Source organism: Phodopus roborovskii, unplaced genomic scaffold (assembly GCF_943737965.1).
Source record: "Phodopus roborovskii unplaced genomic scaffold, PHOROB, whole genome shotgun sequence".
NCBI lineage: Eukaryota > Metazoa > Chordata > Mammalia > Rodentia > Cricetidae > Phodopus > Phodopus roborovskii.
This window is the reverse complement of record NW_026126645.1, coordinates 3,467,882-3,485,969: the sequence shown is the minus strand read 5'-3', so window position 1 is coordinate 3,485,969 and position 18,088 is coordinate 3,467,882. Positions and strand designations below refer to the sequence as shown.

Here is an 18,088-nt window from a genome sequence, read left to right as displayed (position 1 = left end):
ATCTTGCCAATCTTTATTACTGGGGTTGCATGAACCAATTAGTAATCCTGCTAGGCTTTGTGGCACACGCCTGTAATCCCAGCACTTTGGGAGTGGTGGCAGGAAGATACTTATGTTCAAGGCTAGCTTCTGAGTTTATAAACACGCGCACACACACACACACACACACACACACACACACACACACACACACACGCAGTGTTCAAAGTCATTCTAAGCTGCATGAGCTTCTGCCTTGAAAACTCAAACCAAACCAAAACCAAAATCAAACAAGCACAGTGACAGAGGTAGCACACAGCATCACGGATGTTGGTGCAATGTGGAGATAAAGATCTGAAGGGCAGCCTTCTCCCCTGCCCCTTCTGTGACAGCTGCCAAGGGTCTGCTCTCCACATTCCATGGCCAGGTTGTGAACCTCTTAGGGCTGGGCTACAACAGTGTGCATAGGCACGCCCAAGAGCTCCTCTTTCAGATGAAGAGCACGAAATTCAACACTGGGATTTGAGAAGTCTGTGGTCCCAGAAAAGGCGTACAGACATTAAAGTGAAGAGATACAGACTTGCTATAGCTGTACCCATTCCTGACCTCTGCCACCTCATCAGGTATTAAATGGGTCAATGTCATGTGTAGGGTAAATGCCTGACAGACAACCTGGAGCTAAAAGCTTGGGCCACATCCAGCAGAGGCTCTTAGGAGCTTCAGAGTGACAGCCCTCTGTCACACCCTACTGCTCCTCCACACAGTACACCATGCCTTGATCTCTTTCTCTGTGCCATCTATTTTGTCTACATACATACACATTGTCCCTGCCTGGCTCTGATTATGGGATGTCTATAGCAGCACGACTTGCCCCATCCCAGGGCCCTGTTCTAGGCTAGCCATAGCAACCTGACTGCAGGCCTAGTCCCCATGTGCCCCTCCTTCTAAGCTGGTCATCCCTTAAGCCTACAGTGTCTTCCACTCCATGCTGTCCATGTGTACCTGAGGCACGTCCTTGCCCAGCTCTGAGAGTCTCCTGTGTTTGTTTGGGTCTCCCCAGCTGAAAGTGTGCCATTCTTTAGGCAGTGCTGTCTGCTGGTTAGGATATCAGATCTAGGTTCAGGTTAGTTCTCCACATGTTGGATCCTTGGGTAAAAGGCACCTAGCTATCCCATGGACAGTTTGCTTTTGTCAGTTGAGGGAATGGCTTGGCTATTGTGGGAGTGATTGCAACAATGTAAGAGCATAAGTTACCCAGCTCAGAGAGCAGTCACAGCCTACAGCAATGGTTACTGACCTTGCACCTTGCATACACCATTTGCATGGCACTGAAGCGAATGCAGTCAGGCCAGCCACACACTCACCTGGCAGGACAACCCGACGTAGCCTTGGGGGCAGCGGCATTCTTCTACCTCAAGAGCTCGGGGTCCACTAGAAGGCCCAGGCTGGGCCACTTCTAGACTCACAGCACTGATACTGGCTGCCTGTGGCACCGAGGAGAAGGTGGCCCGAACCAGAAGTTCATCCAGATCCGCCAGGGCCATGAGCAAATGCTCACGGGTAGCAGGCTGTCCATCCGGCCGCCGCCAGAACTCCTGGGGGGATAGGTGAATGACTGTAAGTGCCAGTGGAAGTTCCGGGCTTGGTTTGCTTAACTTGTAGCCCTGCATGTACTTTGCCAAAGCGAGGATGGACGATCAAAGCCAAGTGCCACCTACCTCTCGGAAGATAATCTCATAACTCCTTCTCTCTGGGCCCTGTGGTGCTGGCTGGGAGGCCACCAGCATGATGTTATTGCCCTGCACAGAGGTTAGGAAGGGCATTTCGGGTTACTGGAGGTAGGGATATCCACCATCTCCAGGCTCTCCAACCACTTGCCTCCCATCTGTCCATACCCCCAAGCTCATGTGCCTGCCTGCTGTTCCCATGCCCAGCAGCCAACCTAAGATCTGAGGAGTAGCTAGCCAGAGAGGGACCAAGGGCCCACATTTGGCTAGCTGGGTGTTGGAACACGGCTTCCATCTTCTGCCTGATCACTGTGGATCCTACTGAGCTCACCGTGATCTGGATATCAGGGTCCGAGAGTGGGCTGCCCTGTGGCCCTGATGTGTAGGAGAGGGTGTATCGTAGCTTCCCGCCATAGGCTGCCACCTGGGGAGAGACAAGGTCACACAGGTGAGGGACAGAGCCTCTTGGCTCCTGCGTGTAGCACCCTAGCCTCAGAAGGCCAGTACTTGACACACAGAAAGCCGGGCAACAGGCCCGCTCTATCAGTCCCTCCCTAGTCTCACTCAAGAGAGGGCCTCTTACTCATTCTCCACTGCCTGGCAGCCACAATCAACAAGTCCCTTTTTATGTGAAGACATTTCCCATAAAATGACAAGAGTAACTGGTGACTCTTGTGGAAAGACTGCCAAAATCAGAAGTTCTAGCCCAGGGTATGGATCTGTGCAGGCTCTGAGGCCTCGTCTCCTAGAATACTGGCTTTGAGCCTGCCTAGAATTCACTTCCTTCTTTCTGTAAACTACACCCTAGTTCCTTCTCTCTCTGCCTGTCTTTTAATGTATATACTTTGTGTGTGTGTGTGTGTGTGTGTGTGTGTGTGCTCACCTGACTGTATGTACATGAGTTCAGTGAGCCCTGAGTGTACGGGAACCCATGTAGGTCAGAAGAGGCTTTGGATCCCTGGCACTGAAGTAAGTTACAGAGGGTTGTAAACCACCATGTGGGTCAGTGGTGGGAATTGAACCTGGGTCCTCTGAAATAGCCGTCAGTGCTCTTAACTGCTAAGCCATCTCTCTAGTCTCCTCCTTGTTCTCTTTTAACAAACAACCTTCCTATACACTCCGGTCCCTCCCATCTGCAGAGGGGAGCAAGCCAGGCCTGCCAATCAACACAGTTCTGAATCAGGAAGATAGATGGGATAGGATCAGCACAATGTGGTCATGGGTGTTTCTCCCCAGCTGGAGAGTGACTGGTACATCCTGCACTCCTCTTTCTTTTGGGGCAGAGAAATTCCCATCTTCTATGTGATCAGAAGCTACAAAATGACACCAACTGAGAAAAAAGCCCTAATGGGCACCTGGACCCGGCCATCATCCTTGGACCATGGGGTTGCATAAACCATTCCGTTTGTTGTTTTTGTTTTTTATTGTGGGTAAGCCAACTGTATTTGTCTTTGCAGGAATGACTTGAAGGCTTAGGTTTGTTGCAACGGGCTTTCATCCTGGCAGCTGAGGTTCCAGCTCTACCCACTGGCCTTTCCTCCCTCTCCTCCATCACCAGCGCAGACAGCTGGTTGAAAACTACCCAGCATGGGGTGTCCCTCTGGTTCAAGTGTGTTCATTCAGTGAGTGAACGTTTATCAAACAAAAGTTGATAACATGCCAGGCCCTGGGTGACACAGGCCCCAGGGCTATTCTCTACCAATTTAGGGTGTGGTAAGGAACCAGATTACAATGGAAACAACTGGTTTCTTGTTTGTTTTGGATGCCAGTGAGTTCACAGTCTCATCTGGAACCAGCTTTCTAGGAAGTGGAAGGCGTGTGCCACATAGGGATGTGAGTCAAGGACTACATTGTGAAAGCCTGGGCTCAGACTCCAGCTCTTGCTGTCTTGTAACTGTGGACAAGACACTTAGTCTGAGCCCTACTTTCCTTATCTGCAAATAGGAGTAAAAATAAAGGGGCACCTCGAGGATTATGTAATTCGGGACACATACAGTGACACACTCATCTCCATGCAGAGAACACACTCGAAGGCTGATAGCTCTCCACTGCTTCTGACTCTGGTAGACTCTCTTCACCTCACATCCCCTGGCTCCCCCACTGCTGGAGACTGGACTTGTGCCTTAAGAGCTCTACTACTGAGTCAAAGCCCCAAACCCCTCGATACACACACTCTGAAGAGGCTCTCTGTGTCTTGTGGGGACAAGGAGGCAAGATGGAAGCAGCATCAATATTAATGCTAATGCCAGGGTAACAGTAACAGCATTCAGGGCTGGAGAGATGGCTCAGTTGGTGAAGTGCTTATCATGGGAGCATAGGGACCTTATAACACCGGTGAGACAGAGAGAGGCTGATCCCTAGGACTCCATGGCCAGCCAGCCTACTAGGTGAGCTCCAGGCCAATGAGAGACGCTGTCTCAAAAAACAAGGTGTGTGGTACTTTCTGAGCAATGACACCTGAAGTTTTCTTCGAGCCTCCATAGACTCATGTGCCCATGTAAGTACACACACACACACACACACACACACACAGAGAGAGAGAGAGAGAGAGAGAGAGAAACATTCTAAATGCAGGACCAGTACATGAGAACAGGGGACAGTTCGGGAGGCCAGTGTGCCTCTGCAGCGGCAACACAGCATTCAGCAAGTGCCTAATGAGTGTACACTAGGTACAGGGAGAGAGGGCTGTTCGGCCCCCACCCTCTGATAGCTAAGGATCACTCATGGCCCTTCCATTTCTTGGTTACCTTGTTCCCTAGGAAGGCTCGGGGCAGCTGCCAGTAATAGAGGCTTCCAGGCAGCAGAGAGAAGCCCTCGTAGGAGAGGGAGAACTAAGGGAGAAGAGCAGAAGGTAAGAACGGGTCACAGGCGCCCCAGCAGGGACTCAGGACCCACCCCAGCTCCACAGCATTGGCCCACCATGCTCTCTGGGCAACCTGCTTCCTGCTCTGGGCCCAGGTCCTCCAGCTGTCCTTTCTAAGCCTGTTCTTGGTCTGTTTTACTTCACACGTGCTGTGTCCTTCCTTCTGGTGGACCCCAAGATCAATGGGGTACACTGTAAACACTTAAAAATTTAGTGGCTCCTTTTTTCATATATTTAAAAAGGTAAAAAATAAAGTAGATGGAGCTGAATGTGTTAGCATATGCCTTTAATCCTAGCATTTGGAGGCAGAAGCAGGTGGGTCTCTGTGAGTCTGAGGACAGCCTGGTCTATACAGTGAGTTTCAGCATGGTGGAGGCTATATAGTGAGATCCTATCTTTTATTTTATTTGAGAGATAGTGTTACTCTGCGTAGCCTTGGCTGTCCTGGAATTTGCTCTGTAGATCCTCCTGCCTCTATCTGCCAAATTCTGGGATTAAATGTATGCACCACCACTGCCTGACATGTGAGAGCCTATCCAAAAAAAAAAAAAAAAAAAAAAAAAAGAAAAAGAAAAAGAAAAAAAGAAAGAAAAAGAAAACTGTAGTTAGAAAAAAAAGAGACAAACAAACAAACAAACAAACAAAACCAAAGTAGCCAGAGGGCTGTAAATGTAGCTCAGCTGGTAGTGTTTACCTAACTTGTGTGAAGACCTAGGTTCCATCCTAAATATGGGATATCACAGTCATCATCCCGGGACTCAGGAGGTACAGGTAGGTAAATCAGGAGTTCAAGGTCATCCTTAGCTCTAAAGTGGCCAGCCTGGGCTACAGGGGACTGTCTCAAAAAGTAAAAAGTAGTTGGATATGGTAGCATATGCCTTTAATCTCAATCCTTGGGAGGCAGAGACAGGAGGATCGACACAAGTTCAAGGCCAACCTGGTCCATATAGGGAAACCCTGTCTCAAAAAAAAAAAAAAAAAAAAACAAAAACAAAAAAAAAAAAAAAAAAACAAAGGTAGCAGACAGACATGGTTCTTATCCCAGCACTTGAGAGACTGAAGGCTAAGACAAGGATTCTGTGCTTGACGTCAGTCTGGGGCCATTGTGAAATCCTGCCTCAAAACACAAGCATAGTTGACTTGATATCGGGTGGAGTTAACATGACATCTGAAGTCAATGATGGTCCAGAGAGTCTCAAGAAATAGCAGACTAGTTTGGAAATGACCAGAGTCTAGGAAGCATGGTGGGCTGGTCCCTCAGTGAGTGACTCAGTACATACCTGAGAGCCTGTTGAGGAAGACAGAGAAGTGGAGGAGGAAGAGGAAGAGGAAGAGGAGGAGGGACCTGCTGGTAGAGCAGCGGTTAGCTGGGGGTGGGGGTGTGGCCCACGGGGAGGTGATTGGGGGCGGGCAGCAAAACTGGCAAGGAGCTGCCAGATCTCAGCATCCACCCGCCTCTGAGCCTCATCCACCTGGGGGAAAGGAAGGATAGATGACAAGAACAGATGGACAGAAAGACACCCATGAGTTTCTGCCTTGCCCTAGGCTGTGCCAGTCCCATCCAATTACCGGACGTGGGCCACCCATGACTTGTGCTGATGCCCACCCCCATCCCCGTGTGTCCTATGCCTTCTCCCTCCTAGGACTCAGGCAGAATATCCCAGGATGGATAGCTGCATGTGGGCTGGGTCTGCTGGGGAGGAACCTGCCTATGGTGTTCCATAAGGGAAGGCAGAAAGTTCTGTGCATTTAGGGCTGACAACCGTGTGTGTGTGTGTGTGTGTGTGTGTGTGTGTGTGTGTGTGTGTGTGTGTGTTGGGGGGGGGCAGGGACAGCTGCCCACAGCACTATAGGCCTGGACAGTCAGGGTGGGCAGAGGTGGCCCAGGACAGTCTGACCCCTAGATCCCCAGACAGAGCCTGCCCCTGCTCTAGGTTACCTGTGATGCCCGCTGTGCCCGGCCCCTGCCCTCTGGGTCCCCAAGGATCCTCCCAGTTGTCACAGCTGCCCGCCACTGTTCCTCTGAGAGGGATGTGCGGTTCTGATGGGGCAGAAGTCACAGGCCAGCTCAGTCCTCACAGGGCTCAGACCCAGAGCCAAGGAAAGCCCTTTCCCCATACATGGTGCCAGCAAGGAAGGCCATAGTGACTGGTTGGGGAGGCATGCCCTATCCCCAGGATGGCACACAGGGTTACTCCAGGCTACTAGAAGGGTACATGCACAGAGGTTAATGGTGGTTACTGGCAAATACATGGGAAAATCAGGGAGCCAGACACAGTCACATGGATTAAGACCGCTTTCCTGTCCAAAGACCTCCAACTATGATGGTACCAGAAAAACACCACATGACTGGTGGGGCCCAGCCCAGAACAAGGCCCTTCAGACTCAGGCAGGGCATCCATGGGTACAGGATGTCTCCCATGCAGGGCTGAGGGCAGCCATGGACACACTTCACCCCCACTTCACACCACTCAACAAGGTACCTGGTGAGCCCGGCGGAGCCGTGCAAAGTGAGCCTCGCTCTGTGGGGCAGCAAGAAGCACCAGGTGAAGAGAGGAGAAAGGTCTGAGGGAGGCCAGGAGGAAGAATGCACCGGAAGGCAACCAGGTTGGACAGAGGTGGCACCTCTTTCTCTCCCAGGAGCAGAGACTGGAAGGCCTCAAAGTCCCACTGCTGAGTGGACTAGGGTATAACTGATTGGGTACTGGCCTCAATTGGTGGGGGACTTACATACTAAGTAATTCCCACGTGTCCTGGCACATGTGGCCGTTCTGGAGTTCACTTTTTATTTATTGTTTTTATTTTTGTGCATTGGTGTTTTTGCCTGCATGCACGTCTACATGAAGTTGTCAGATCCCTTGGAACTGGAGTTACAGACAGTTGTGAGCTGCCATGTGGGTGCGGGGAATTAAACCCGGGTCCTCTGGGAGAACACCAGTGCTCTTAACCACTGAGCCATCTCTCCAGCCCCTCTGGAGTTTACCTCTTAGACGCTGCCCTTTACAAGGCCATCCTTGATGATGCTGCCTTCCTAGCAGATCTCACTTCAGGGTCAAAATGATTCTCTTGCCAAGATCAGCATTTTAAGGGCAGGTCTGACCTGGATGCAAATCCTGCCACTATTGCCCACTAGTTGAGGGACTTGGGTAATATTCTTGATCTCTCTAGTTTTACTTTCCTCTGCTAGGAAATGGCAGTGAGGCTGGCTGGTTCATGTAATCATGACCTAAGATGCTTGCATAAGTAAGTGTGTAGTCAGAGCTCAATGGAAATGACTGGAGAATCATCATGCCAGCACTCAGCACTCAGCCTACACCACCTAGCACAGATGGGCACACAGGAAATCCACACTGAAACTCTCACCATGCACACGTTGCAGCCTGGCCTGAAGGTTCAGTCATTACCAATTGAGTGTTCGGTTTGTATTAGGGACAATCCCCCCAGCTACCCTGGGCTGGAGAGGTCAGGTGTCCAGCTAGTGGTCAGCTCAGCTGAGATGTAATCTGAGGTCTGCTGGACCCCAAAGGCCACACACTGCATGCCATGGCAGCCATGACCCCACGTTGTCTCCATGTTCAGCAAGGACCTGGCTCACAGCTGGCACTTCGGGAGGGGCTGCAGGCCTCGCTTATATCTTACCTTGTCTCCCTGGTATGTTTCTGGAAGCTGCCAGTAGAAAGACCCATGGCCAAGGTGGGCAAAATTGCCGAAAGAGAGCTGGGGCCCACCAGGCGCTGATTCCACGGTGAAGCCTCCTGTCAGGTGGCTGTTGCGCTGCGGGTTCACCAGGGCAAAACCTTGAAAGTCTCCAGGAGCAAAGTGGGTGGAGATCTGGCAACAGGAGGAAAACCACGGGTCAGCTAGGCACACCAGGATGGACAGGGCACAGGACAGGACAGGACATGGCGTTTGCCGAGACCAGGGCTGAGCGAGACGTGGCGGAAGGGATGGAATTCGGGGTTAGATGAAGGGGTGTGCTCAGTGCTGAGATGAGCAACAACAGAGGACCAGATCTTGAGACAGAAGTCAGTTCACTGGACTCAGTGCCTAGGTGAGCCATAATGGAGGCCTGGAGATGGGTATCCTCCTGGGAGGCTGGCACCCAGCTGGGACAGTGCTCCTCATCTTCAGGGGGGCAGACTGGCTCTGACCTGATGGCGTGAGTAAGAGGAGCTGGCACACTGCTGGGTGACACCCATGCAGAAACAGGGAAGGCAGCCTTCTGGGTTGCTGGCACTCAGGTAGAAGTGGTGGGGTCGGCAGAGGCTGCAGGTGAGGCCTTCCACCTGGGCCTGGGGAAGATGAAAACAAGATGCGAAGGGACTCGAGGTGTCTGTGAACCCAGGAGCCTCTGAGGCCAGCCTTCCCAGCCACTTCTAGCAGTTGTAAGCAGCCCTGCCTACCCACCCCATGGCCAGGCTCAAGGATCCCCTCGGATACCGTGTGATTTCTATTCGGCCCCAGTGGTGGACTGAGATAGACCTCATAGAAGGCAGGACTTTGAACTGACCTTGCATTGGCACTGACCAGCGGCATCACACTGGCTGCTGACACTGCCATGAGGGTCACAGCCACAGCCTAGACCATCTGGCACCTGACCATCTCCTGAAGTGTAAAGAAGCCACAGATGACATCCTCAAGCCCTACACCCAACACCCCCATCTCTGCCGCTCCCTAAGCCTGTCACTTGGCACCAAGAGGACTGTTACCTGCTTCTGAGAATGTGGGCGGTGCCTCTGCCCTACCCCAGGTGACAGATGGAGAAGCCAAGAATCAGAAAGGTAAAGCCACCTCTCCCAGGGAATCAAAGGACCTGTCCTATTTCCCCTTGGAAAGAAAAGCACCACCACCACCACCCCACTCCCATGCCCTCCCAAGTCTACAACTCTACTCACTGCGGCAGGGCTGTCCCTGACTGGGATTACCATAGTAACCTGGGGCACATCTAGAGAGAGAGAGAGAGAGAGAGAAAGTAGTGAAGAGCCTAGATCCCAGGGGAATCTGGACTCAGTGACTCCCCCTCCCCACTGTAAGGGGAAAAACATCAGCCTTGTGTTGTGCGTCCATTTGATAGATGAAGTGTGGGGGAGACCGGGGCAAGGGAGAGGCCAAGACCACAGCCAATGAACTGATTCCATCAGGCCCTGACTCATAATTAAGAGGCCTAATGTTCAGCCTCACGGTGTGAACTTAGGAGCACCTCTAGGATATGGAGGTAGGAGGAACAGGGCTGTACCCCGCAGCATAATGAGTTTGTAGGTAGCCTGAACTACATGAAACTCTATATCAAAATAACCAAACAGCAAAGGGTATAGTGGGAGGACTCTGGCCTGGGTAAGAAAAGGAATGGACTGGAAGGTCAGCTGCAGGCCAATGCCAGGCTGCAGGGTGGGACTCCCAAAGAGGAAAGCTAATGGCCTTTGACAGCCTGTGCAACAAAGAGAAGACACAGGCTTCTTGTGAAAAGGAGGGCTGGGGCTCACTGAGGACTCTCAGGTGCCTGGTCACCACCCTGGCACTCCCCACCACCCATCTCACCTCTCACAATGACGCCCACTGTGGCCCGGTGAACATGAGTCGCAGGTGGGGCGGCCATCTGTGTCCAGGAAGCAAGTATGGGCAGCCCTGAGAGAGTGGGAACGTCCTGTCAGTAAGACACTGACTGTTCCTGCTGGGCTCTCCCAAAGACCAGGGAGGCAGGCGAAGTCTAAGCCAAGAGATCCTCGCCTACCACCTCGCTAGGTTCTACTCAGGGTCTGAGGTGTGTACTATGTCCCCACTTAGGACCTGGCGCTTTGAAAGTGAGCATACCTTTCCCCAGCGACACTGAGAAGTGGCCAACCTGTAGCCTCTCCCCAGTGCTGGGCAAGAGAGGGGATAGGAGGGAATAGTAGGTATTTCAGGAAGAGTGGGGTTCAGACTCACTGGCCAGAAGCAGGGGCTCCATAGCATGGGCAGGGCTGGCAGTCCTGAGGTGTGCCCCGCTGGGCATCCCCATAGTACCCTGGCTGACATTGCTCACAGCGAGCACCCTCTGTGTGGTGCTGGCAGCTCTGGAGAGACAGGGGGCAAGTTGAGGCTAGCCTCTAGAAGTCCCAACTTGCCTCCCAACCAAGGATGGAGAGTGAAAGGGCAGAGCTCACCTGGCAAACACCGGTCTCAGGCTCACAGACCTCTGAGTGACCATGACAGTTACAGCGTTCACAGGTACCCAGGTAGAGCCCGCTGGGCATGCGTGTGTAGCCTGTGTCACAGTCCTGGGAACAGAAAGATGGCGGGGGTGCTGAGCATATGGGGAGGGACGAAGGAGGACAGGCCAGCAAACACTGGGGAGGAAGCTGGGTGGATGGGCGGGGACCCAGGCTCACCTGGCAGGAAGGGCCACGGTACCCGGGTGGACAGGTACACTGCTCTACTTCCAATGCTGAGTCCTGGCCAGTGTAGTCCGGCACAGCCACGTCCATGGTGATGCCAGAGATCCTGGATGTAATAAGACTCATGGTGAAGGACACTCATGGTACACTGGGAATACCCAGAGTCCCATACTCCATCACCATGTGGCCCTCATTCTCCAGCAGTGAACTGCGGTGAACTGCTCACATCTGCTGCTTCCTCCAAAGGGCTACCATCCTCTACCCCTCCTCACCCAGACATGCTACACTACCCAGTCACTCTGGGGACTTCTGGAAAGCTGCTGACTCAGGAGACATTGGTCCCCAGTTCCTTAGGATTCTGTGAGGGAGTATGCTTTCCATTCTACAGGCAGAGTGTGAGGGGCTACACCATGTTCCTGCTTAGTCTGGAGACCCTTCTGCCCTGCCTGGCCCCAGCTACCTGCTCTCAGCTGGTTGCTGGGTGTAGGATGCTTGGATGAGGAGGGTATCGATGCCTGCCAGGGCCATCAGCAGGTGCTCCCGTGTAGCTGGCTGCCCATCAGGCCGCTGCCATGCTTGCTGTCAAGGAAACGACATATGTATGATTCATCCTGCCACCCTGGGTGCCAAGGCCCCAAACTAGAGAAACAGGAAGAGATGGGATGGGGCTCACCTCTCGGAAGGGCACTATGAAGTTGCTGGGTTGGCCAGGGCTGGGCTCCCTTGAGGTGTGGTGCTCCAACACAATGCCATTGCCCTGCAGCAACACCAGTGGCTGTCTGTGCAGGAGTGCAGAACTGGGCCGGGGCCGCTGGGTTATGGTGAAGCGCAGCTCTCCTCCGTAGGAAGTCACCTGGACGGGGTGGGCAGGTGTTCAGTGAGACACTTCAGTCAGGCCATGTTACTGTTATTCTGTCAGTGCCCTGCCTGCCTCGCTCTCTGTTCCACCCACCTTGTCTCCCCGGAAGCTGGCGGGAAGGCTCCAGAAGTAGGGTCCAGACAGGAGGTTGTGGAAGGAGGAGAACAAGAGCTCTCCAGGTGCAGGGGATGAGACCCCTTCACTGGTGGTGTGGGTACCTGCGGCATTCGTCAGGCTGAACTGAGAGGGCTGTTCAGAGGCCCCAAGCACCTGGGAATGGAGAATGTTGGGATAGGGCAGTCGTGGCGGTGGTGGGACCCACCCTTCATGTTCCCCCTCCCCCACCAGGCCCCAGGTCTCATCCAGCTGTCGCCGCCCTCCTGTGGGTACCTGGGCGCGGCTCCAGGACGAGCTGCTGCACTGGCGACTGACCCCCATGCAGAAGCACTTGAGGCAGCCATCAGGGTTCTGCTTGCTCAGGTGGAAAGAGCCGTCTGGGCACTCGTTGCACAAGCGCCCCACCACATTGTTCTGCGGACACAGAGTTGGGAGCTGCAAGATGGCCCACGGGAGGGGCTGCCTGGAACTTGCAGCTGAATCCACCCACGGGTCTAGATGGGGGTCCCAGAGCGCCATGGAAAACACATATGTATGAGGCATCACCAGTAGCATAAATCACCGCCAGATCATGGGTGCTTATGGAAACCGCTCTCTCCTTTCTCATTGGCCGCTAAGAGGCTCACAAATACGTTAGGATTTGAAACAAGGCAAGTTGATTGAATGGATGACCGCTACAACTTAGGATGGAGAAGTTCATGTGCCATGCTATTGTCTCTGCAGCCACCTCACTCAACTCCCATTAGAGACGGCAGAGGGAGATGGAGATCTTTCCATCCTTACAAAAGCGAGGCTTGAGACATGAAACAGCACACGGGGCCACTTGGTGTGTTTGTCTACTCTTCCTTACCAGATCAGGGGAGCCTGGCTGCAAAACCCACCAAGCTCTTTTAACCACTGACATCTGATTCTTCCACTATTGATATAATATCAACATGAACCCTGACAGAGTGACACAGGTGAGGGCCAGGAAGGATTCGATAAATGCTGACTGAGGGCATGTCAGGAAATTGAACTTGGGGTGGCTGAGGGAAGGCCAGGACTTTCTCATAGTATAGAAGACCAGCCAGCCAGGCCTGGGCCTCAGGCAAGGCCAGTCCACTTGCCAAAGGTACTAGAGAGGGTAGGATTCCTTTCCTCCCTTGGCCACAGTAAGGCTGGGCCCAAAGTCTTGGAGACAGCAGACAGTACACATACCTTACAGCGGCAGGCCTCTCCGGTGCTGCTCAGGCTGCCTCGGTCATCACAGCGTACAATTTCCTGGTCTGGGGGTTAGAAGGAAAGCACTGGCAGGTTGGGTGAGAATGGGTGGCTCTCCAGGGATTCTGGGTATGGACTGGAAACGGGGAGTGGTTTCCAGCCCAGCAGGTTATTAGAGGAGGTGGTCACAATACTCACTAGTGGGCCTGCACTTCCCGCCTGGCTGGATGGGGTTGCCTTCATATCCAGGGGCACAGCTGGGGGAGACAACACTGTCACACCCAGCCAGGACATCCTGTCTCCAACCCGCCAGCCCTATTGGCTTCTCTTTACCTTTCACAGCGACGCCCGGTATAGCCTGGGGCACAAGCATCACAGGTGGCTTGGCCATCTGTGTCCAGGAAGCAAGTGTCTGAGAATCTGTGGAGATCAAGTGGACAGGATAGAAAGGTAAAACTGGGTGCCAGGCCTGACAGGCTCATCCCAGGAAATGACTTCTGTCCTCACGGACACATGGAGAGGCATAATGCCATCTCCTGGCCCCTGTTCTTGCTCTGTGTAGAACAGGAGATGGGTCCATTATACAGAAAGGGAAAAGGAGGTCCGCAAAAGGTCAAAGAGCATGGGACTGCTCAGTGAAGAGGTCAGGATTGGAATCCATGTGGGTACCCGGTTCCCCTGGCAGAGAATGCCCCTACTTGCCACACTACCATATCCTGAGCGGGGGTCTGACCTTCGGGAGGCATCGATGTATGGGCAGGGGCAGGGCCGGCAGGCAGTGGCTGTGGCTTTTGTGGCATCCCCAAAGAAACCAGCCTTGCACTTATTACACTGAGGTCCTTCGGTGTTGTGTTGGCAGTTCTAGGACAGCAGAGGGTAAGGGATGGCTCAGGTCTTACTGAGCAGAACTGACAGGCTCTAGAATGTTCTACAGCTTTGTAGATAGTAGCATCAAGGTACCTCCCCTGGCAGTGGTGGTCCAGCATGGAAGTCAATCCAATAGATGGTTCCAAGCACCTCTTGATATGGACCCAGACCTGTCACTCTCTTGCAGGCTATACCCAGGGCCATTCTGACACCCCTATAGCTGCTCGGAATCTGAAGACTGTACCCTGCCTTTGCCTTCTCTTTGATCAGCTCCATAATCCCAGTCCTCATCACTATTCTCAAGAGATGAGGTGTAACGTCTAGGCCATGCTTCCTCCACTTTCAGCTCCCTTGTCTAGACACAGTATCTCTTGTTAACATATCCAGAGATCATGGCAGTTCACCTGGAGCCATTCAAGCCTTTCTAGACATGATGCAATGCTCACAGATGCAGGAGAGACCCACACCTACCCAATGAGTGGCAGCTTGCACTACTACTCACCAGGCAGTGGCCATAGACAGGGTCACAGGAGCTGGCATGGCCATTGCAATTGCAGCCAGAGCAAGTGCCCAGGTAGGGCCCTCCAGGCACCCGGGTGAAGTGGGCATCACAGCTTTCACAAGACAAACCAGAATAGCCAATGGGGCATCTGTGGGGAGAGGATCGAGAGAATGGCTACAGGAACTACATACGCTGATGTTTCACTTCTACCCCAGATAGTTTCTCCATGATCCACAGTCCCACAGGGGCAGGCACCTGCACTCCTCCACACTGTGAGCACGGCCATGGATGGTGGTATGGGTGACAGTGGTGTCCATGACGATGTCACTCAGCCCCACACTGGCCATCTTGGTGTTGTACACTGTCTGCAGCAGTATACCCTCCAGGCTCGCCAGTGCCTGCAGCATCTCAGCCCGCTGCACAGGCCGTCCGGACTCGTGGACCCAGTGTTCCTGGAGGCGATAAGGTTGTTTTGTCATCAGTGCTTGCATGGCCTGCATCACTTCACCCTGGCCAGTCCTCCCTCCTAGACTGCCGCCTGGGATTCAGGTGCCACCAACCTCAGAGAGCTGGACCTGGCGCTGGTTCAGAGTTCCAGGCTGGGTGGGTGTGTGGCCTCGAGAATGGAGGCGGTACCCTGCACCCACGAGGATCACATCTGGTTTCTGCACTGGTTCCAGCATGCCTCGCGCCAGATCATAGCGCACCTTGTAGCGCAGGGAGCCACCATAGGAGTCCACCTGGCCAGGACAGCTTAGATCAGGGCCGGGCAGCCATCCTCAAGCAGCTGCATCCAGTCCTCCAGCTCCTCACTCTGCCCATCTGAGGTTTATAGAGTGCCTGGCATGAAAGGCTCATAGAGAACTTGGCCTGGGGAGCCCAGCCCATGGCAGACCGCTTGTAATGCTGTATGCATGGAGTGTGGGACACTCTAGCCAGCCCAGAATATGTGGTCAGGGAAGAACCCAAAGTGGGTTGGGAGAGCAGCTGGCAGAGATCTTGCTGCCCTGCTTCAGAATGAGCAGAGACTGAGCAGGCCCTGCCCTCACCTTGTTCCCCAGAAACTGCTTGGGTAGAGCCCAGAAAGCATCATGGACAAGGAAGCGGCGTGACAGGTCAACCAGCTGGAACTCCTGTAGTGCCGGGTCAATCTGCAGCTGGGTGGAGGAGAGGGGTGGCACACCGGGCTGCGATGGCATGGTCACATTCACACCTGCAAGGACAAAAGCGGGGTGAGGATTGCAGTAAAGAACAGCTATCCTCAGAGCTGGGACCCAGGAAGGAATAGCCGAGAGAAAACAGAGCCATCTCTCTGGAACTTAGGAAGTAGCCAAGAGGAGCTGGGCATGGCACACACCTGTAATCCTGGAGGATCGTGAGTTCAAGTGGAGGCCAGCCTGGGCTACATAGACCCTGTCTTAATCCACCCACTCCCACCCCCCCCAAAAGAAGCATCTTTCTTTTCTCTTGTTGTCATTGTACCTCCTGTGGTTTTGGTGCATGCTCTAGGGAGGGTCATCACTGCAGAGTGACAGCTGGGAGCCATGTTAGAAGCCACAGTCAAGGAAAGGGCAAGAGGCTCACTACAGCAGGGCTTCTCAGAGCCTTTGGACCATCAGGCTGGGAAAAGCCCACTGAGGTTAGCAGAGAACTATGTAGGGCTGAAGAAGAGAAACCCAAGCCCTGGTTCCACCTTGTTCCTGGGGCCCTGAGCCTGGACAAAGGGCTCCGTTTCCTAATCTATAAGACAACGATCCCAGAGCCCAACTCATGGAGTTATGAAGACAAAATGCCCAAGTTGACAGAAAGGTTAAAAATGAGGGTAACATGAAGGAAGCAGTCAAAATAGGGCTCACTCTTATTGTTATGAGGGGCCACTGGTCCAACCCCATATGTGCATTCATTCACTCGCTCACTCTCTCCTCACTCACGCCCACACAGGGCTTCTTTGCAGCACCCGGCCAGCCCCAAGGACAGTACCACTTCACATGACAATAGAAATACTTGGTACCTACACTCTGCCATTTGATGCTCACATATCATTGGTGGCAATCCAACAGTTTTGCTTTTTGTGTGGTGTATGTGTGTGCATACATGTTTGTGTGCAGGTATCCATGAGTGTGTGTGTGTGTGTGTTTGGAGACACAAGGCCTAGGCTACAGTCTGTCCTCCCTACAGCCTAAGGCAGGGAAGCTACAAATACTGATGTGGCTTATCCTAAGGGTTTTTTTTATATAACTCAGTATTTTATCGGTCACTCCCTGCCCTTTGGCCCTGGTCCTTCTCCATCTGTCTCAGGTTCCCAGGAGCCTGGAGCCCACCCATCCACATACCCTTGAAGTCATTGGGCTGGTCAAAGCTTAGCCGGATCTGGTCCCGGAAGCGCCGGCTGCTCTGGCACACGTTCGTCACACCAAAGCAGAAGCAGGGCAGGCAGGAGGCGCTGTCTTCCAGGTAGAAGTGTCCATCGGGGCAGGGGCCTGCTGGGAGGCAGGGAAGGGGCTGTGGTTGGACACCAGCAGGACGTCCTGTGGCACTGGTGCCAGTCACCCACCTTACACCCACCCACCCGCCTATCTACAGCACCTCGCTGTGGGACGAGCTCCAGCACGCCATCAGGAATGCCGAACACCATGCCACGAGCGTTCATGGCTTCACAGGTGTATGCACCCTGGTCTGCCTCCTTCACATCACGGATGATCAGTGTGCCACGCCCTCCCTCGCTGGTCATTGTCACCCTGGTAGACCCCAAGACAGTAGTGGGTTAGGCTTGAGCCAGACTCAGTCTTTTATGCAGGCAAGTCACCCCCACCTGAGTTGTACCTGGGATGAACAGGGATGTGGCCCCAGTTGAGCCTCCAGTTGATGATGGGTGTGGGGACACCAATGGCTACACAGGTGAAAGTCACTGTCTGGCCCCGGGAAGCCTGGATGGACTGCTGGGGAGGAGTCACCACCTGGGGGGCCACTGGGAACAGCAGAGCAGGAGGGAAGTGTTCAATCAGCAATTGGGGCAGGAAGTGCCGGAAGAGTAGAGATTGGGAGTAGAAGGTGGAACCCACCCAGCGCCATCCCCTCTCCACCCCCTGCAGGACACTCACTGCAGCCAAACTCATCGCTGCGGTCAGGACAGTCAGGTTCCTCGTCACAATGGAAGCTGGCCGGGATGCACTTGTTGGTGGAGACGCATTGGAACTGTGTGGGCCCACAGTCTTCCCCAGGCTCCTTGACGGCTGGTGACAAAATCAGGTGGATTGAGCACCGGGCACTGTCTGCAGGGTACCACAGCTTACCACCATCTTCAGGTGGCCTCTGGGTCACTCCATTAATCTTGCCCACATTACCCACAATGCCTTCAAAACTGAGCCAAATACAATAGGTTCTATAGTGACCGGGCTCTGGCATTCTGTTACAACATAAAATAAACTGAGTAGCCCACGGGTCAGGTTGTGACCCACACACTGGTCCAGGACACCATCTTCACAGAGATCCGAATATTCACTTCTCTCACCAATACCAACACAGGAACAAAGAAAAGATTAGTGGTCACCCAAACGCTGTAGAGCAGGAGAGGCATGGCCAGCAGGCTGTCAGCTAACT

The 18,088-nt window shown here is 53.4% G+C and overlaps 1 protein-coding gene across 1 annotated transcript in view; it reads right to left on the bottom strand.

Annotated features, from left to right (window-relative positions):
• Hspg2 (heparan sulfate proteoglycan 2) overlaps positions 1 to 18,088 on the bottom strand; it is a 98,406-nt gene that overhangs the window by 37,405 nt on the left and 42,913 nt on the right. The window contains exons 10-36 of the mRNA XM_051173524.1: positions 17,590 to 17,721; positions 17,312 to 17,456; positions 17,075 to 17,226; positions 16,822 to 16,968; positions 15,538 to 15,701; positions 15,049 to 15,228; positions 14,744 to 14,940; positions 14,489 to 14,636; positions 13,853 to 13,980; positions 13,453 to 13,539; positions 13,318 to 13,376; positions 13,117 to 13,184; positions 12,193 to 12,333; positions 11,896 to 12,072; positions 11,617 to 11,796; positions 11,404 to 11,522; positions 10,938 to 11,049; positions 10,713 to 10,826; positions 10,495 to 10,622; positions 10,108 to 10,194; positions 9,465 to 9,514; positions 9,080 to 9,174; positions 8,721 to 8,861; positions 8,209 to 8,400; positions 2,038 to 2,130; positions 1,698 to 1,778; positions 1,344 to 1,574 (exon numbers count right to left, since the gene is read on the bottom strand). Coding sequence (XP_051029481.1) covers positions 1,344 to 1,574; positions 1,698 to 1,778; positions 2,038 to 2,130; positions 8,209 to 8,400; positions 8,721 to 8,861; positions 9,080 to 9,174; positions 9,465 to 9,514; positions 10,108 to 10,194; positions 10,495 to 10,622; positions 10,713 to 10,826; positions 10,938 to 11,049; positions 11,404 to 11,522; positions 11,617 to 11,796; positions 11,896 to 12,072; positions 12,193 to 12,333; positions 13,117 to 13,184; positions 13,318 to 13,376; positions 13,453 to 13,539; positions 13,853 to 13,980; positions 14,489 to 14,636; positions 14,744 to 14,940; positions 15,049 to 15,228; positions 15,538 to 15,701; positions 16,822 to 16,968; positions 17,075 to 17,226; positions 17,312 to 17,456; positions 17,590 to 17,721 — 3,548 coding nt within the window. The remainder of the gene's footprint in view (positions 1 to 1,343; positions 1,575 to 1,697; positions 1,779 to 2,037; positions 2,131 to 8,208; positions 8,401 to 8,720; positions 8,862 to 9,079; positions 9,175 to 9,464; positions 9,515 to 10,107; positions 10,195 to 10,494; positions 10,623 to 10,712; positions 10,827 to 10,937; positions 11,050 to 11,403; positions 11,523 to 11,616; positions 11,797 to 11,895; positions 12,073 to 12,192; positions 12,334 to 13,116; positions 13,185 to 13,317; positions 13,377 to 13,452; positions 13,540 to 13,852; positions 13,981 to 14,488; positions 14,637 to 14,743; positions 14,941 to 15,048; positions 15,229 to 15,537; positions 15,702 to 16,821; positions 16,969 to 17,074; positions 17,227 to 17,311; positions 17,457 to 17,589; positions 17,722 to 18,088) is intronic.